This window comes from Ostreococcus lucimarinus, chromosome 3, assembly GCF_000092065.1.
Source record: "Ostreococcus lucimarinus CCE9901 chromosome 3, complete sequence".
Taxonomy (NCBI): domain Eukaryota; kingdom Viridiplantae; phylum Chlorophyta; class Mamiellophyceae; order Mamiellales; family Bathycoccaceae; genus Ostreococcus; species Ostreococcus sp. 'lucimarinus'.
In genome coordinates, this window is record NC_009357.1 from 660052 (window position 1) to 678883 (window position 18832).

Genomic DNA, 18832 nt, shown 5'->3' on the forward strand with positions numbered 1-18832 from the left:
ATCACTCATTCTAGACATGGCTAATAGGGATCGACGTTCGGGCAATTTTGCGCCCAGTGTCCTCGTTCACCGCACTTGAAGCACGCGTTGTCGTTGCCGTCGCGCTCGGCGCGCGTTCTACGTCGCCCACCGTTTGCGGCAGCGCCGCGGCCTCCCGCTCGGCCACCACGACCTCTTCCGCGACCGGCACCGTTCACTTGCGGTGGAGCTTGACGCACGGGAGATACTCTCGCGACAGGTTGTTCTTCCGCTTGACAAGCGCGCAAAAATTGCTGGAACTCTCCACTGCAAAACACGCATCCGCTCCAACGTTGCATGTGCTGCTGGCCCGCAGGCATGTGGATGAGAGCAAACTTGAATAGCAGTAACTGACTTTGACATCGACACGATTCGGGTTCGATGGTAATGTTTCGCGTGCACTTGGGCATGACTACTCTGTGAGCACAATGTGCCGCCTCGCACGAAACCGTGAATGTTGAAATATTTCTCGCCCCTATCGTCGATCGCAACGTGGATTCGCCTTGACAACTCGGACAACGCTCTCGAACAACACCAACAACATCACCTGCCATTTGTTGAGCAACGTTTACTCTTGCATTATTCACGTGTCCATTCATATGCTCGACTCCGCCGCCACGATCTCCGCCGTTCATGTACGATCCGACGGTGTTTGTCAACATGTTTTCATCAGTCGCGACACGGTCGTAAGCTTGCAGCATAGTTTGTAAATGCAGTCGCAAACCTGCGTTGGGATCCATCCGGTTGTGTGCGACAGCGTCTACATCCGCTTCCATCTTTGCTCGTTTCGTCGGCAGCCACATGTCCGCGACTCCCATTCGATCGTAGGCGAGAACCAGCGCTTCCCCTAGCTCTGTCGGCATCAATCTGTTATCGCCCACTTTTCGAGCGTATCCTCGTTCGCCAACTACTTTTTCTATGTGCTGCGCCTGCGTAGCGTCTGTTCCGATCATGTGTGACTCCATGAGCGAAAGCAAATCCACCTCGCTGAGATAATCTGGAGGTCTCGTCGATCCTTCGTGTAAATTCAGAGTTGGGACAAATTGTTCTCCTGGGGTGTACACAGGCAGCGTGCTATTGCCCCAGTTATCGTAAGTCGGCGCTAACCGTGGACCTTCAGGAGGACCAGGGCCGTAGATATCCAAATAGTTACGTTCACGAATCATCACGCCTGTCGCACGGAAGGTTTCGCCGGCGATGTCGACATCCACGTGCGTCTTCAACGCCACAGCTGGATATGAACATGTGGCCAAAAAGTGCCTGCAGACGAACTCGTACACTTTAGGGGCGTTGTGGTTTTTGTTGCGCATTTGAGCGTACTGTGCATCCGTGGCGAGCTTGGTTGGGTAGATGGGGGGATGCGCTTTGTCATCCTTGGTGCCGCCCGGAGGTCGTCGAAACTGCCCGCCTGTCGTCAATCGCTCGACGTAAAAACCAAACTGCGGGTGCTGATGCATCTCGCGCAGCGTTCCATCGTAATCGAAATCATTTGGAAATTTGTCTGTCTCCGTGCGCGGATAAGAGATGAAACCATCGTTGTACAAGTCCTCAGCAATCTTCATAATTTGCTCGGGGGAAATGCGCAACACTCTATTCAAGCGCTTTTGCATCTCAATGGTGTTCAAGGGATGCGGTGGCCAACGTTTGCTTTCTTGCCCGTCCACGTCGATGACAGTGGCAGAGTTGGCCCGCACGCACAGGTCATGCAACGCAGAGGCGAAAGCACGATCGAACAACCTTCCGCGGCTCCATTCAAACTGCGTCGTTGTGCCTTCGCGAGAATGCGAACACTTGATGGCCCAGAAATCTTCGCTCACGTGCGCATCAATGTCCCACTTCCTTTGCACGATGAAACCGAGCGTGGGAAATTGACACGGCCCGTACGACACGATCGATTTGCCTTTATCGTCTACCGGCAGCCCCACGCCTGCGCGCTGCAACGCCAACGTGTTGAATCGCGTAAACGCCGCGCCGAGTCTCAAATCCAACTCCATGCGCATATCTACCGCCTTGGACTCGTGTTGGTTCGGTTCCACGAGATTCGTCAACGCTCGGTCGGCATCACCCCGACTCAGCGCCGAAAACCGCGCTCGAAACGCAGCGATGCCCCGATTCGCTTCTCGACACGCCGCGAGCACCTCAAACGCGATATTCTCTCCCTCGCGATCGCAATCCAACCATAAAATCACCGAATCGCACCCTCGCGCCTCTCGTTTCACATTATCAGCCACCTGTCTCTTATCCTCCGGCACCCGCTTCGCCACCGCCGCGTTCACGAGCAGCTCTCGCGGATCGACGCCGTTCCACCGTCTGTGCCTGTCGTCGGCGAATTCAAAATTACTCAAGTGCCCCGTCACCGACGTGAACACCATCGTCACCCGCCGACCGCGCACTTCGTACGGGAATTCCCAGACTTTATTATACCTCGACGTCCCTTCGCGCGCGCTCGCGCGTCCGTTCGACAGCACGCGCGAGATCTCTTTCGCCACCGATGGTTTCTCAGCCACGTTCAACACGCGCGCGCCGATCGCTCCGCGCGCGCTCTGGCGCTGCATCGCGCTCGCTCGCTACGCGCGTCTTCTGCGGTCGTCGCGAGCGTCGAGCGCGGAATCACGCGTCGAGCGCGCGAAGCATCGCGTCGTCGAATGCGGAACTGAGCACCTCGCGCTCGGTTCCGCCAGTGCGCCGCGCGCGACGTTCGCGAGCACGCGCGCGCGCGAGCGCGACGCCGCGCGCGCGTGGTGTGACGGTTGAGACGCGCGCGAGCGGTAAACGCGCCGAACGCGACGTTGAACGGGGCGATTGATTGATTTGACTCATGGCTAACCGTCGACCCATGAACGCGGCGCAACGACGCTACGACGCCTGGCGCGCGGCGCTGCTCGGAGAGGAAACGCAAGAAGAGATGTTCTTTCGTCGCGTGGCGTACGAACGCGCGAGGACGCGCGCGCTCGGAGCCAAGTGGGCGAGAGGGGATGACGTCGACGCGGCGAACGAAGACGCGCGCCGAAGCGTCGCGATGGACGTCGAGCGATTGCCGAACGAAGACCCCGTGCGAGCGTCGCAAATGTGCGTGACGGCGCTGAAGAGGATATTGCTGACGCACGCGTGTGGAAGCGGAGGGAAGCGAGGATATAGGCAGGGGATGCACGAGGTGGCTTCGATGGTGTTGGAGACGCGCGCTTCGGCGGCAGAGTATTCAAAGGCGGCGACGGGGACGGTGCGATGGGATCGTCGGGACGATGAGGAGAAATACGACGACGGTGATGGATTGTTTGCGACGACGTCGTACGATGAGCGCGAAATTGCGAGCGCAGGGTCGAGAGATTATCGATTCGTCGAGCACGACGCGCACGCGCTATTCGAGGCGTTCATGGGAGACGCTCGCAGCGAACGGGACGACGAGCGCTTGGCGTTGGGGACGTATTACGAAGACGCCACGACGCCGACGTCGCCAATTTGCGCGGCGTTCCGTAGAATAGAAAACGCGCTGCGTTCGTTGGATGAAAATTTGGCGAAAAAGTTAGTCAAGATGGAAGTCGAGCCGCAGCTGTATTTGCTTCGGTGGTTGCGGCTCGGCTTTGGGCGCGAATTCCACCGTCGAGATGTCTTGACTTTGTGGGATGCGATATTCGAGTCGTTGTCGGCCACGATCGGAGAGAACGGGGAGACCATGTCGAGTCGCGACTTTTACGAAGGTATCGCGGTGAGTGTGTTGATGACGATGCGAAACGATATCTTGAGCCTCGACGATTTCGGCGCCGTGATGAGTCGATTGCAAAACGTGCCGCCGGGGATTCAAATGCAACACATGGTCGCGCGTGCGAAGGCGATGGCTGTCACTGGATTACTCAAGTACGATGAAACGGATGGGATGAAGATCTTCACGTCGCGAAAGCCTCCGCATCGATCATCACCGAATCGTCTCGTCGTGCCCCATATTCGCGGGAAGGCACCCCCGAGCGTCCAGACGATCGCGCGTTGGGACAGCGACGCCAGCGTGGACGGAAGCATCGACAGTCTGAGCGTCCAAGCCGATGACGACGACGACGACGCGCGAGAAGACACATCATCCTCGCGACCGGCGAGCGACGCAATCGAGCGCGTGGAATCGCTGACGTTGCGCGTTCCTTCGCCGACGACGACGCGCCGCGCGCCCACCGCCGACGACGACGACCCATTCACGGGTTCAATCTTCGCCGCGACTCCATCGATTCCATCCCACGCCGATTCTCCCACCGCCTCCGTCCTCCGCGAGACGTCTTCGCGCATCAACGACGCCCTCGGCGTCGCCCGCGCGCCTCCCGCGGCGTCGAGCGCCCGTTCGCGCGCCGACGCCGCCGACCACCTCCGCCTCGCCCTCGCCGCGCTCAACGACGCCATCGCCGCGTCTCCCGAGCGCGAGGTCCACGTCCTCGCCGCCGACGCCGCGGCGCTCGCCGCGTCCGCGCTCGAGCGTCTCGAATAGCCAAGTCGCGATCCCCCCTCGCGCGTCGAGGGGGGGGGAACAGAGACGATCCATCTCCTCGACGTCGCCCCGAGCCGTCGCGCGCGCGCGACCGCAATATCTCGCGCGCGATCTCGGACGCGCGTCTCGCGGGTGCGTGAAAAAAGCGACGGAACGCGCGCGCGCGACGCGCGATTCGCGATTCGCGCGACGCGACGCGACGCGACGCGACGCGACGCGACGCGCGATCGCGCGCGAATCGCCCGCGGCCATCGAGCGCTGACTCATTAACTGACGAATTCACGAAACGCAGACGCGCGACGCGGAACGCGGAACGCGCGACGCGATGGCCGACGTCGAGAGTGGAAAAACGAACGTCGCTCGCGTGCGCGACGATGAGGTCGCGCGCGCGGGACGAAGGACGGGCTGGGCGCTGGTCGCGCTGTCGGCGCTCATGGCGGCGTTTTGCCTGAGCCTGATGGCCGTCTTCGCGAAGGAGATGGCGGACGTCGCGGGAGATCACTGCGCCGAGTACGGGGTGTCGTTCAGTGGAGATGGGTCGACGTGTCAGTACGTGAAGGAAAACTGGTGCGCGGCGATTAATACCGCGGGCGGCTCGGTGAGCGTCGGGTGCTCGTCGGGGGCGACGTTCGCGGACCCGGAAACGTACACGCAAAATACGTGTCCGCAAGGATGCTCTGGGGCGTGCGATGGAAGCGCTAGCGATACGAACGCTGCGGTCGCGTCGTGGAAGTCTCAGATCAAGCGGCTGCAGCAGTGCTACGCCAACTCTCCGAAGTCTCGTCAGTGCTTGCCGACCGTGGATACCGACGGCAGTTTGGCCAACTACCGAGGTTTCAAGGCGGCGCATCCATCGCTCGGATTGGGCGGAAGTACGGCTTTTATCGCGCGAGACGCGTTTTTGGACGCCTGCGATGCACAATTAGTGTACGCAAACCGTCGCCAAACCGGAGGATACGGTGTTTTGGCCATGATGTGCGTCGCGCTTCTCGTCTGGATTATCAGGTGCGCGCTCACTTTGCGAAAGCCGAATTACTCAAAGCGTCCTCGAGAGACGGAAATGAAGCCTCTCACGACGTTCAGCGAGAAGAAAAGCTTCAACAACCGTTATCACCCGGATTCAGTGTGGATATGGTACTCTTTCGTGACGGCCATGTTCGGTTTCGCCGTGCAATTATACTCCTTCTACACGCCGACGACGACGGACATTCGCATCCCAATCGCGCAAGGGGTGTGGATCACCTTGGAGATCGTCACCCGCGCTGTTTTGACGCTCTTGGACAAGTTCACCTTGGTCGAGGCGAGTGCTATCTTCTTTGACATCGGTTTCTCCACCGTGGGTTTCACCGCGCTTTTGGAACCCTTCTTCGAGCCAAAGATTACGGACACACTTCCCGAAGTCGACGAATCCATCACGGATTACGCTTTGGCCATTCGAGTCGTTTCTTTCATCTATCCGCTCTGCGCTTCGTCGTTGAAGGTGCGAGATCTTTACGTCGACAACTTCTGGCCCGCCCCCGCCACGGCCAAGGCGATGACGGAAAAGAAGCGATCGTTCAAGAGGACCATCATCAAGCTCGTCTTGCTCGGTTTGCAACTCGGCGCCGCCATGTCTGTGTACGGCATTATGGGCAACAAAGAGCTCTGCCATCAATTCCGCACGTGTGCTCGCGGTAGTTGTACCCCCAACGTACCCGTCGGTGCGCCTCTCGATGCGGAACTCTTCGGCGGAGGCTCTACCGGTGATAATATGAAGTATGCCGCTCGCATGATCTCGGACGATGGCACGATGATCTGGCGTTGGGGAATCAACTCGAACACGCAAATGAAGATGACCAAGTCGGGCGGCAAGTTATACGCTGACCTTAAATTTGCTATCCCGAACGGCGCGACGGAGAACGGCGTCTCGATTCCAGGCAATGGGGCGACCTATACCGTCAGCGGACTCACAGCCCCGACTTCAGCGTGTGGTACTCGCTACGAAGTCCAGTGCCAAGAGGTGAACCCGCGTCACTCCTTCTCGTATATGACGGGCAAGTACGAATGGGTCAAGTACAACACATCGGCGTACAAGTTTGTCGCGAGACACGACTACGAACAGACGACTGGTTCTCCCTCTTGCTTCGGCGCCTCGACGCAGTGGTGGAAAGACAACGGCATGTTTGTCGGCGGTCCGGAAGCCGTCGTCGGAGGCACGGCGCAAAATCCAGATCTTGGATTCGTCTTCGAGGAGCAAAAGTGCTGGTACACAGCAGGAGGCACAACGACTTTTACCAAGTACTGCTTGGTTGCGCCCGCTTACCTCGGTGTCTTTAAACCGTTCGGTCGCGCATCCGTCGTTGGTTCGTGGACATGGTCGAACTCGGGCTCGTCGATGCCGACCACGTGGGGCACGTCTGCGCTCGACTTCAGGTTGGTCATGAACGAGAACCAAATCATCGCCGCCGGCGGCTCTAGCTCGGGCAGCGCTGGCGCTGGCGGTTGCCCGACGTCCTTCAGCGCGTCGGCGCCGTGTCCGTGCCCTCCGGCGGGCGTCACATGTACCGCTCCCGGCGCCGGCGCGTGCACCCAAAACAACGGCTGCCCGAGCTTTTACACGGCGCCGACCGGCAAGTAACCGACGCCTCCGCCGCGTCGAATCTCCAAGAACTTCTCCAACTTTTCAAGCGTGTCGATCTCCCGCACCGCGGAGAAGAAAATCAAGTCAACAATGGTAACGATAAGGATTTCACCAGTCCGGCCACGATCAAGCAAGTAAAGTAACCCACTCCGCTCCGACGCGTTTGTCAATCCAACGCGCCGACGTATGTATACCAGCCGCCGCCACGCGCCTCGCACACACCGTCGCGCGCGATGTCCGCATCCTCCCGCAAGCGTAAACCCGACGCCGCGACGCTCCTAGAGACTCGCACGGACGCCGCCCGCATCGTCAGCGCGCTCCTCGCCGCCGCATCCCGACGCCAACGCGGCTCGAGCATCAAATCGCTCACGCTCGCCGCGAACGTTCAACACAAACGCGCGACGCACGCGGTGACGTGTGAGACGATAAAACGCGTTAAAATAATCAAACGTCTGTTTGCGGAATGTGCCGATGCGTCGGGCGCGCTCGAAGCGCTAGCGAGCGATGCGAGAACGGTGTCCAAAGGGAAAGACGGGGACGACGCGTGGAGAGCGCGAGGCGAGGCGTACGTGTACGCGTACGATTTGATGTTTGGTGATTCCAGACAGTTGGATCGATGGCGAGGGAACGATGGGGGGTGTGATGTCGTGCGAGGTAATGCGGTAGCGTTGAAAGAAGCGCTCGAACGCGCGATGGCGCGAGAAGGGGTGAAGACGGTGAAGGAATTCGAGGACAAGAGCGTCGCGAGCGCGGCGCGGTATTCGCGCACGGCGAGGGTGAATACGCTGAAAACGACGGTGGATGAAGCGATGGAGGCGTTTCGAGAGGATGGATACGAGTGCGCGGTGGATTCTTTGATCGATACGCTGTTGGTTTTTCCCGCGGGGACGGATTTGCACGCGCACAAACTCGTAAAGACGGGCGCGGTGGTTTTGCAAGGACGGGCGAGTTGCTTACCGGCCGTTGCGTTAGCGCCCGAACGCGGGTGGGCGTGCATTGACGGTTGTGCCGCGCCTGGGAATAAGACGACGCAGTTGGCGGCGTTGGTCGGGCGTGAGGGTGGAGTGTACGCATTCGACGCCGACGCGAGACGATTGAAGCGATTGAAGGAGAACGCGGCGACGACGGGGAGTCAAGGGATTATTCGAGCAAAGTGCCAAGACTTTCTCACGGTGGATCCAGGTAACACCGTGTACGCAAGCGTGCGAGCGCTGTTACTCGATCCATCGTGCTCGGGGTCGGGAACGGAGGTCAATCGCGGAGATATCATGCTCCGCGACGCCTTAGATGAAGACGACGTGGAAGAAATCGACGCCGAAGCCGACGCCGACGAAGAGCGCGTCGACAAGCTCGCTGCGTTTCAAAAGTCAGTATTAAAACACGCGTTCTGTTTCCCCGAAGTCGAGCGCGTGTCGTACAGCACATGCAGCGTGCACGAGAAGGAAAACGAAGAAGTTGTTCGCGACGTCATGGACGTTGCCGTGGAACACGGTTTTAAGCTTGCCCACGCGCTTCCAAAGTGGCATCGCAGAGGTATCGCCATCGACGGATTGTCCACCGAGGACGCGCGATGCCTCATTCGAGCCGATCCGATCGAAGACGACATGGAGGGGTTTTTTGTCGCCATCTTTGAGCGAGACGTCGAACGCACGCGAAGCAAGGGTATTGGGTTGCCCGCTTCGAATCCGAACGCCGCCGAATCGGCGCTTCAACACAAGAAGAAGCGACCCGCCCTGGACGCTTCGACGGCGCGGCCGGTGTACGCCGCCGCGAAGTCGTCCAAGAAAAAGTCAAAGAGCGGTGGCAAACCGACGCCACTGTTCAGATGATTTCGGCTCGGCCGGCGCGAGAAAACTAGTATTAGGAAAGGAATATCGTTAGCATTAGAATAGCTAGATGTAGTAGTAGCGCGGCGGAAGACGTCGTTTAGTCTTCTTCCCAGGTCAACGCCTCCTTGACGTACTTGACGCCGAGCCCGAGCGACGTCAACGCGATGGGCGCCGCGCCCGCTTGCCAAGGCATATCCGGCGCGTACGCCACCCCACGAGACATCAACGCCGCCGCGAGCGGAATCGAGCACACCGCGAGCAATTCGCCGTTCACAATCTTCGTGATTCGCGTCGCCAACTTTTCGCTCATCGGCTCCACTTCGCCCTTCGCCTTGGCCGCCGCGCGTCCGATAATTTTAATCGTCGGGAACAACGACGAGCTCCCCATCACGGTGAACAGCCACATCTTCACCCAGAAAATCGGTTCATGACTGTAGAACTCCCATCCTTTACCGTATTCCGTCGCTCGCAGGTACCCGGTGTACAGCACCAGCACTCCCGCGATGCCGTAGATGGAATCCGCGACGACGAGTCGCTGTTCCTCCGCTTCGCTCATCCCAGCCTTCACCGTCCACTTCTCCGTCGTCAGCGCCCCGACGACCAAGACGAGACCCAAGTAGTGTCCGTACGCCGCGAACGCGCTCGCCACCGGGTCCACCGCGGCGTGCGCCGCGCCGGCGGCGAGCGTCGTCGCGAGCGCCGGCGTCGCCACCGCGAGCATCTTTTTCGCATCCTCGGCGCGCGTTTCGAGCGACACCGCATCGCGATCGCCGCGCGCGGGCGCGCGCGCGCGCGCGGCGACGCATCGTCGCGTCGTCGCGCGGGCGAACGACGCGCGGGGCGTCGTCTTGAGCGCGTTCGTGGATAACGAAAGCATGGCGACGCGCGAGAGAATGACGTCGGCACGGAGTGGATAAAGCGTCCCGCGCCTCTCCGCGACGCGCGACGCGCGCGACGACGGCGCGGACGACGGCGTCGCGCGGCGTCGCATTCGAGCGCGCGCGCGCGCGCGCGCCCGCGCGCGCGAGCGGGCGTCGACGCGGAACGCGCGCGCGTCGAGCGCGCGCGATGGGAGAGCGGTACGACGCGGCGAGCGCGCGCGAGATGTACGCGGACGGATGCGCGTCGAGCGAGGCGCGCGCGTGCGTCGTCGTCGTGCCCGGTCTCGGCGACGGGCCGGCGTCGCTGTCGTACGTCGCGCGAGGGTCGGCGTTGGAGGCGCGGTGCGCGTCGACGGCGCGCGCGCTGATTCGGTTCGAGCTGTCGACCTCGTACGAGGGCTACGGGACGCGACGGCTGCGCGACGACGCGCGCGATATCGACGCGGTGATTCGGGCGCTGCGCGTCAAGTTTCCGCTCGCGACGTCGTTCGCGTTGGTCGGGCACTCCACGGGGTGTCAATCGATATGTCACTACCTGGCGAGCGGTTACGACTCGGCGTCGGCGGTGGATCGAATCGTGTTGCAGGCTGGCGTGAGCGATCGGGATTGGTACGACGCGGATTGCGGGCGCGAGGTGATGCGAGAGTGGGTGGCGCGCGCGCGGGAGATGGCGCCGGATGATTTGATGCCGGCGGACACGCCGGGAACGTACGGCGTCGCGACCAACGCGAGAAGGTTTCTCAGCCTCGCGAGCGCGGGAGGCGACGACGATTGGTTTTCGCTCGACATCTTCGACGGCTCGTCGGGCGAAGGGGTGGAGTCGTCGAAAATCGTGCGCAAGTTGGGCGCTGGTGCGTGCGCTCGCGTCGACGTGCGTTTGGTCGTTTCGACGGCGGATGAGTACGTGCCGTACGATAGAGACGTCGTCGTCGCGCACAACGAACGCATCCGCGACGCTTTCGCACGCGTGGCGAAGAGCGCGCGCACGCATTACATCGAGGCGAACCACGATTTGAGCGACATGGCCGAGAAAGACGCGCCCGGTTTCGTCGATTTCGTCTTGTCATAGAAAGAATAGCGGCTAGATTTGCTAGTGTACAATATGTTTCTGTGCGGTTCAATTTCTCTGTTCAGCGCCGTCTTGCTGGCGCTTTCTTTTTATCTTTCGCCTTGCCCAAGCCCAAGCCGAAGAGCGCTTCCGCCTCTTTCTCCTTCGCTTCTTCGCGTTCGCGCGCGCGGCGCTCATCCTCTGTTTCTTCTCGCTCGTAAACGCTCGCGGCGTACGCCTGCGGCGCACCCCGTTTCTTCGGCGACTTAATCTTCGCGTTCGCGTTCAATCCCACGACGAACTGCTTCCTAAACGATTTGAAATTCGTCTTAGATTCCGGCGACGACGCCTTCGTCTCCGCGACGGCGACGCGAGGCGCGAAACCAATCGTCACCGTCTCCGCCTCCCCCAAAACCTCCACGCCCCTGCGTTCGCGACTTCGCATCATCTCCCCCCCATCATCCGTCACCAACACCGGCGCGATCGCATCGTCATCCGGTTCCGTCGCGCTCCCTTCGTCCGGCTCCGTCGCGCTCGCGTCGTCCTCCTCGAACCGCGCTCGCACGTACGTCCCCCCCCTCCCCACCGCGATCTCCACCGCGCCGTCCTCTCGCGACATCACGCGCGTCCACTCGCTCGAGACCGCTCTCCCGCCCTCGCGCGCGCGCGTGCCGTGCGTCGAGCCCAGGTCTCGACACTCCAACGCGTGCCCGACTGTTCGAAATTCGCAGTGCCGCCTCGACGTCGTCGCGTCGCCCTCGCCCGTGCGAAGCGTCGCGCTCGCGTGCCGCCCGACGACGACGACGCCGTCCCGCGCGTTTTTCGCGCACGTCGCGCGCGACCGTCCGTCCGCCGTCTCGACGACGAACGGCATCGTCGATCGCGCCTCGATGTGACGCCGGGCGCTCGCGAGCGCGCGCCTTTTCTCCTCGCGCTCGAGCCCTTCGTCGCCGCGCGCGGGCGCGCGCGGCCGCCGACCGTCGCGCGTCGCTCACCGCTCGTCGTGCACGATGTGCGCGCCCCCGCGCAGGGCGTCGAAGAGCTCGAGCGCGGCCCGAACCGCGTTCCCGGACGTTCTCGACGTGCTCGTCGCATCCATCTCGCCGCCCGCGCGCAGCGCGTCGACGCCGTCGGCGTCGATCGTCGCGCCGTCGGCGTCGAGGGAGGTGTTCACGAGGTCGGCGTAGGCCGCGGCGGCCTGCTCCTCGGCGGTGAGCTCGAGGCCGGCGCCGGGGGAGAAGCCCGCGCGCGCGGACGCGCGCGCGTTCGCGAGCGCGGACGTCAGCGGCGCGTCGGCGTCGGCGTCGGCGTCGGCGTCGGCGCGCGCGCGCGAGACGCGCGAGACGCGCGAGCGTCGGCGCGGCGTCGGCGCGGCGACGGCCGAGGCGTCGACGCGCGACGCGCGCATCATTGGGAGTCGCGCGCCGATGAATGACGACGACGCGCGCGAGCGGCCGCCGCCGGGCGGCTCCGACGCGGACGACGACGACGACGAGCGCGATGCGGCGCGACGCGCGGCGCGCGCCGAGGCGGCGCGCGCGAGCGGCGTCGCGCGAGCGCTGCGACGGCGACGGAAGACGGTGGGCGGCGGGACGTCGAGCGTCGGGCGACGGAAATCGTCGTTCGACGACGCGCGCGACGCGCGGGGACGGACGAACGGGAGCGCGCGGGCGCGGGCGACGCGCTCGTTCGAGAGCGACGCCGAGGACGAGGGCGCGCGATGGGGAGACGGGGACGGGGACGCGTCGAGAAAGTACGCGTTGGAGACGCGGTTGCGAAAGATGCGCGCGCTGCCGAAAGGATCGAGGTACGCGAAGCAGCAGTGCGAGTTGATCGAGAAGGCGTTGGATATTTTAGCGAGAGGAAAGCGGCGGGGGGCGCGAAGCGCGGAGGAAGAGGACGAACTCGCGGGGTTGTTAAAAGCCGTGAAGCTTTGACGGAACTTTGACGGAGGGGGCGCCCGGGCGCGCATAGCGATCATAGAAGCGGTAGGACAGTACGAATATCTTTGTAGTATGTATCGGGCACGCCGAACGCCGAAGGCGGCGCCTGTTTGCTTTGCAAAATTCACTAATATTACACTTTTCGTCGGTCGCCGAACTTGAACTTTACGTTTGGTAAATTCGACTCGCGTCGCTCAAGATGCGCTTCTTGCGGATGCGGAACGCGATGGCTGTGGCCATGTTCCCACTCGCCGATTTCAATTGTTCGGCGTCTTCTTCGAGGGTGGTGGGGTATTCCGCTAATCGCGCCGAGACGGCGGCTTGGATGGCGTCCGCGGCGCGCTTTTCGGGCGCGCCCCCTCCGAGTTTAAACCCGTCTACCCCGTTTGCCTTGGCGAATTCTTCCGGAGTCGCGAGAACGGCTCTGAGCGCCCACAGAAGCTTGTCTTCGGCGGTTCCGTCCGAGATGAAATTCGCATTCCAGAGCGCTTCGTCGAGTTCGGGATGCGTGCGCTTGAGTGTGGCAAGACGCTTCGAGTCGGCACCGAGCGCACGCTTCATCGGCTCGTGATTGGCCTGCAAAAATGGTAGAAATCCCTCAAACCGATAGACGTCCGCGACGTTGTCGGAATCGACGAATCCGTAGCGTGTGATCAACTCGTCGTTGTTCAACACGCCGTACGAGATGAACACTTCTTCGCCAGTCTTATATTCTCTCGGCGAACGTAACACGAACGCACCGCCGCTAAACTCAAACTCCGTCTTGAGCATCGTTTTATGATTCAACGCGTCGATGAGCGGCATGAGCACGTATGCTGTCTTGCTATCGCGATCGCTGTTGCTCGTCGAATCAAAAACCGTCAACGCCAAGACGGCGAACACGGCCAACCATCGACCCTCCGCCGACGGTGCCGTCATGAAAGTCGCGAAGCACATCCCCACCGCGAGTGAGCGCGGTAGTAATTTCGCGCGCAGCTTCGCGTCATCCACCAGTCGTCCACTAAATACGCGCGAGCGCACGTTATCAAGCGCCCAAACGATGCGCTCATCCGACAAGGACGCCAAAGCCCCGCCTTTGGCCGCGTGTTTCCTCACCAGTCTAATCGCCTCCGCGTTCTCATCGCGCTGTTCCCGCGCAATCTTCTCCCCAATCGGGTACTGCAACGCTCGCACTTCGTCCTCGGAGTACGACCCGATCAAATTGAACGTCTCCGGAAGTTGCTTCAAGTACGCCGCGAACGCGCTCTCCGCCCCCAACGCGTATTCACGTAACAACACCAGCGCCACTCGAAGCGCCCATTTCTCCTCCCCGGCTGCGTTCCAAAGTTCGTCGCTCATGAAGTCTTCGTGCGGATTCTCTTGTCCTTCGAGCACGACGAGCGCGGCGCCGCGCGGGAGCGTCACCAGCGCCTCGTCCACTTTGATGTTCTTCTTCGCCACCACCCCGCGCGTGGTTTCAGCCGCGTCCGCGGCGCCGCCGACGTATGAAATCTCTAGCGAATCACCCTTGACGTCTCTGGCGGCGAGCCATTCGGCGTAGACCTCGGCGTCGGCGCGAGAGGCGGCGGCGGCGACTCTTCGGGGCTGAGGTTGGGCGAGGACGGCGCGGCGGATGGTGACGCGCGCGCGCGCGGAAGCGGTCGACGGCGCGCAGACAGTCGTTCGCGTGACAACCGCACGCATTCCGACAGTTTCTCGCGCGCGGTTCGGCGCTGGACGCGCTTCCGGTTGTGCGGACGGGGCTGCCGCGCGACCCGCGTCGTAGCCGACGCGAGCGTTTCGCTAACGCTGATGTTTTACACACAATTTTGCTACGATTCGCTTTGATGCGCACGATGAACTATTTCCATACTTTCACACTCATGTCTCGGCTGGCAGAGATGAGCATTTTGCCGGCAGCGCCTGATACCGCGGCGAGCGCGACGACGGCGTCGCGATGACAGTCGTGACGCTCGTGCGCGGCGCCCTGAGAGATGTTCTTGCGCGAACTTTCGGGGACTGGAGCGGGATACTCTTGCTGAATCACCACACCGCTCACAGACTTTTCGGCAAACTTTGGTCGAGGGCCGGAAATTTTGCCGGAGACGATACGCGATTTGTTTGCGTCGCCGGGGTGCCAGACGCGGATGCACGCGTCGGTGCTTCCAGAAATGATTGCTCCGTTAGGGAGCGCGAGCAACGTCCGCACGCCCGGTGGTCGCGAAGACATAGACATCAACTCATCTGCGCGCAAGTCTTCGTTGAAATTTCCGTACGCCTTGTTGACGAGCGTTGAAGAGTGAATGAGCGCGCTCTGCGATTGCGGCACCATCCGTAATCGGCCATTCGCCTCCATAGCGATGGGTTGCGCTCGTGCCTCTGCATCGAGTGCTGCGCCTTGTCCACGTAAAACGCGTAAGATGCGTCGACATCCACCATCAGCAATATCCCACAACGCGACCTCGTCGTGACCGGCACTACACCACACCAGCGGACGCGTCACGGCCCCTGGAGAACTGCGTGACGTCGGAGCGATCGCCATAGCTTCAATACCAGCTCCTCGCGACGGATGATTCCATTCTTGAACACAAGTTTGGAAGCGCATGTCGAGTAAATTGATCGAACCACTCGCAGTTCCGATGACGAGCCAAGATGCCGCGCCGCTAGTATCGAGCGCGAGCGACGAAGCCACGCCAATCTTTGGATTGAGCGGCATCCTAAAGGCGTCGCGCGGCGAACGATAATCCCAACCGTACACGGCGCCAGTCTGAGTGATGTAGCACCCCATATGCTCACTGAGTGATGCAACAGCGTTGACGGCACCTTCCTCTTTGTTCACGTGCCGAATCTCTGCCGCACCCGTGTACTTATCTGGTACTGGTCGTTCATGCGGAGATTTTCCCGCATCCTTCGTCGCGTACTCGACGCGCCACGCGTGCACGGTGCCATTGTCACTTCCACTGACGATGTGCGAATTTGAAGTGCTCGCGACGGATGTAATTCTACCTCCCTGGGACGCATAAGTCAAACGAGATTGAAAGGAAACATCCTTTTCAATTCTGCGTGTATCCCAAATCTTACAGCTTCCGTCCTCACTCCCCGTCACGAAGAAAACTTCCTCGCGGTCCACTGCGATTGACGTGACCGTTCCTCGATGTTCTAAAAGATGCGCGACAAGGATACCGCGTGGCGTCCATGAATCATCGCCTGCATTCGTTGATACGTTCGTTTCCATGTCAGGTGGACCATTCGGTTTGAATCTATTCGCTCCAATGTCAAAGCGACGGACAGCGGCGGACAACGTTTCCACTACTGATGAACTAGTGGTGTCCACGAGCAAGGCATCGTTTTCTGTATCTTCTCGAAGAAAGATCGCCTGTGCATCTTGAGGCAAGATGAGAGATCTCTTTGGTCCGAAAATCGTCGTCCAGGCATCGTTATTATTCACGTTCACAAATTCTTCCGCTTCGACATCCTCCACGATGCTTGGTGGTTCGCTCGACTTGAAGCGAGGCGAATTGTTACCTCCAGTACTCTCTACGCTCAAGCGCGTTTGGCGAGCATTCGCGAGCACTTTGATGTACGGTGACATCGCTTTAATGCTCGGAAATTCGGCCTCTGCGTTATACGCCGCGATTGCCGTCTCATCATTCACATTTTGAAAGCTTTGTCCGTCCAGCGGTCTGTCCATCCGCGCACTCACGGCGGCGTACACTGCCGCCGTGCGCATGCCCGTGGCCGTATTCACCGCAGATTCAAACGCACTTCGCGTCGGAGGAGGGTACAGACACATCGCCAGAACTTCAGGTTCGTTCAAAAATTCCGGAGTTAAGCTCAGAAGCTTGAATCGGCTCGGATCAGACTTGTCCAAAAAAGGCTTCACGATCGGTACCAAAAATGTAAAGGCATCCACGGGCCCCAAGCTCTTCGCCGCTGTAGAAAAAAACTCTTGCGCCGCGTTACGCACCACGGCTGAAGGATGGCACAACAAATGGCTCGCAGTCTTTGCGACATTTATGGTCGCTTGTTTACCAACTTGAATCATTTTACTTCGTTCGAGGTCGGAATCCATGGGCGACACGAGCGTCGACATGCACCGCAACGCATTAGCAATGACTGAGTCTTGTACGTCGATGAGGCAACGATCGATGCACGGTACCAAAACGAGCTCGCACGACGCTCGACCGATGAACTTTCCAACACCTGCAATGTACTTGAAGAACGCACATCGTAGCTGCGGAGACTGCGCGTTGAGGCACGTAATCATGAGTGGCATAAGAAAGTCTTTCGTGTCATCTCGTCCAAAGAAATGCGCCAAGTGCGTTGAATTTGCTAGCATCTCCTCCCAAGTCGCAGTATCGGCGTCACCAGTCTTACCACCCATCAAATTGTACAGAATATTCTGCACTGTTGTCCTAGCTACCGTTAATTCATCGTCGAAACTAATCGGATCACCTCCCTGCCCCGAATTCGCCGCTGCATACTGCAAAAACGCGAGACTCAAACGCGCGAGCTGCGCTAACACGCTCGCCAAAGTCACGCGAACCAAGCGCTCGGGGTCTCCAGCGGCGTTGCTCACCATTGGCCAGATATATTCTGGAAACACGCCAAAATCACTTTGCGGGATATCTTCCACGAAGCGTAAGATTTCAGCGATGGCGCGCAACGCCGCAGCTCGGACGGATGCCGCTCTATCTTGCAACATAGATGCGCAATATGGCAACATTTGCTGAAGAATGCAATGATCCGTCGCCATCGGACTTATCTTTTTTAGTAACTTTAACGCCAAAACTCGAGCGTTTATGTTCGTCGCGCCCCGCATGGAAGAGCAAATGTGGGTGGCGACAAGGCACATGCCCGGGCATTTGAGATGCGGTGCCGAATTCATCGCAAGCGCTAGGACATCCTCATTCGTCGTTGCGTGCGAAAACATGTCCCGAGCGCCTTCACATCGCAGAATGTGGACAAGAATATCATCCAGTTCTTGTTCGACCGCGGAAATTCTTGAATTGGCGTCAAGGTTTAAAAATTTTACGCTGAACGCGTGCAAACGCTTGAAGTAAGAAGGAAACAAGTTTGTATCTTCGTACTTTGCCAAATAATCCGCTGCGCTTGCTCGCTGACTCGGATCCAGTGCCACCATGGAAGCAATCATCCCACGCGCTAAATCGTCGCTTACGCCAGTCGAGATCGTCTCGAGCGGATCGTGCTCGCCGCGACGATACGCCAACGCATCCGACAAATCGAACAAAGCCTTCCCATCCATGTACAGCTCCGCGAGCGTACACCCGAGGGCGAAAATATCAGCACTTGGAAGTAACTTCGCCGGCCTTTCATCGAGCATGTTATCCGTGACGGATGTCTTTTCATTCGAAAATCGCTCGGGCGCGATGCAACACCTCCGTCGTCCGTCATTATCAAAAAAGTATGTAAACTCCGCAGGGTTATCCGCGGGAATCTCCCCTGGTTTATAAGACGCGTAATCACTCAAAAAGCACCAACCCCACGACGTGACCAAGACGTTTTCGCACTTGATATCCCCGTGTTCAACCCCTCTCGCGTGCGAGTCTCTCGCCGCGTGCAACAACTGATACGCAAACCACGCCCGTTCCCTATCGCTCAAAAACGGTCTCGCGCTCAGCCTGTCGTGCAACGACATGTGACAAAACTGTCGCATCAAGTACACCGCGCGTTCCGTCTCCAGCACCTTGGTGAACGGCCAGCAATGCGGGTACTCGGGCGCCGGCGTCGTCAGCGCCTCGCGAATCTCGTGCACCGCCCTCTCGTGCGCCCGCAAGTCCGGGAACGCGCCCGGCCGTTTCAGATATATCTTGACCAGCGCTATGCCATCGTCCCGCGCGCGCGCGCGCGCCGACGCGCTCGTCGGCGGCGCGCGTTTCGTGTCGTCGACGCGACAGATTATCGATTTCAAAAACCGACCCGTCGTGCCGATGAGTTGATCTTTGTAGACTAAACTCGGCACGTCCACCGCGAGGATATCGCTCATCTGCACCTTGGGAGGGGCGCTGTGTTGGTTACCCATCGC

The 18832-nt window shown here is 60.2% G+C and overlaps 10 protein-coding genes across 10 annotated transcripts; 5 read left to right on the forward strand and 5 right to left on the reverse strand.

Moving 5' to 3' along the window:
* Positions 1 to 650: 650 nt before the first annotated feature.
* Positions 651 to 2573, reverse strand: OSTLU_33842 (predicted protein; the record flags this gene model as incomplete). Its single annotated transcript, XM_001416976.1, has 1 exon — positions 651 to 2573. A coding segment is annotated over one exon (1923 nt), but the record flags the coding sequence as incomplete, so codon positions are not given.
* A 263-nt stretch (positions 2574 to 2836) lies between these two features.
* Positions 2837 to 4136, forward strand: OSTLU_30730 (predicted protein; the record flags this gene model as incomplete). The annotated part of the gene is made up of 2 exons (XM_001416689.1): positions 2837 to 4045; positions 4083 to 4136. The coding sequence occupies 2 exons, from the start codon at positions 2837 to 2839 to the stop codon at positions 4134 to 4136; spliced, it is 1263 nt and encodes a 420-aa protein (XP_001416726.1).
* Positions 4137 to 4585: 449 nt separating this feature from the next.
* Positions 4586 to 7259, forward strand: OSTLU_30731 (predicted protein). Its single transcript, XM_001416690.1, has one exon. The coding sequence runs from the start codon at positions 4812 to 4814 to the stop codon at positions 7101 to 7103; it is 2292 nt and encodes a 763-aa protein (XP_001416727.1). The 5' UTR covers positions 4586 to 4811; the 3' UTR covers positions 7104 to 7259.
* A 13-nt stretch (positions 7260 to 7272) lies between these two features.
* OSTLU_30732 (predicted protein) lies at positions 7273 to 7464 on the reverse strand (the record flags this gene model as incomplete). Its single annotated transcript, XM_001416977.1, has 1 exon — positions 7273 to 7464. One exon carries the CDS (start codon positions 7462 to 7464, stop codon positions 7273 to 7275), a length of 192 nt encoding a protein of 63 aa, XP_001417014.1.
* Positions 7465 to 7855: 391 nt separating this feature from the next.
* OSTLU_3811 (predicted protein) lies at positions 7856 to 8743 on the forward strand (the record flags this gene model as incomplete). The annotated part of the gene is made up of 1 exon (XM_001416691.1): positions 7856 to 8743. A coding segment is annotated over one exon (888 nt), but the record flags the coding sequence as incomplete, so codon positions are not given.
* A 289-nt stretch (positions 8744 to 9032) lies between these two features.
* OSTLU_86791 (predicted protein) lies at positions 9033 to 9584 on the reverse strand (the record flags this gene model as incomplete). The annotated part of the gene is made up of 1 exon (XM_001416978.1): positions 9033 to 9584. A coding segment is annotated over one exon (552 nt), but the record flags the coding sequence as incomplete, so codon positions are not given.
* A 455-nt stretch (positions 9585 to 10039) lies between these two features.
* Positions 10040 to 11464, forward strand: OSTLU_30735 (predicted protein; the record flags this gene model as incomplete). Its single annotated transcript, XM_001416692.1, has 1 exon — positions 10040 to 11464. The coding sequence occupies one exon, from the start codon at positions 10040 to 10042 to the stop codon at positions 10883 to 10885; it is 846 nt and encodes a 281-aa protein (XP_001416729.1). The 3' UTR covers positions 10886 to 11464.
* A 1181-nt stretch (positions 11465 to 12645) lies between these two features.
* OSTLU_30737 (predicted protein) lies at positions 12646 to 12801 on the forward strand (the record flags this gene model as incomplete). Its single annotated transcript, XM_001416693.1, has 1 exon — positions 12646 to 12801. The coding sequence occupies one exon, from the start codon at positions 12646 to 12648 to the stop codon at positions 12799 to 12801; it is 156 nt and encodes a 51-aa protein (XP_001416730.1).
* Positions 12802 to 12972: 171 nt separating this feature from the next.
* On the reverse strand, positions 12973 to 14145 carry OSTLU_30738 (predicted protein; the record flags this gene model as incomplete). Its single annotated transcript, XM_001416979.1, has 1 exon — positions 12973 to 14145. The coding sequence occupies one exon, from the start codon at positions 14143 to 14145 to the stop codon at positions 12973 to 12975; it is 1173 nt and encodes a 390-aa protein (XP_001417016.1).
* A 465-nt stretch (positions 14146 to 14610) lies between these two features.
* On the reverse strand, positions 14611 to 18829 carry OSTLU_30739 (predicted protein; the record flags this gene model as incomplete). Its single annotated transcript, XM_001416980.1, has 1 exon — positions 14611 to 18829. One exon carries the CDS (start codon positions 18827 to 18829, stop codon positions 14648 to 14650), a length of 4182 nt encoding a protein of 1393 aa, XP_001417017.1. The 3' UTR covers positions 14611 to 14647.
* Positions 18830 to 18832: the final 3 nt, after the last annotated feature.

Coding starts and splice junctions, on each gene's coding strand:
- OSTLU_30731 (XM_001416690.1), top strand. CDS start 4,812: ATGGCCGACGTCGAGAGTGGAAAAACGAACGTCGCTCGCGTGCGCGAC.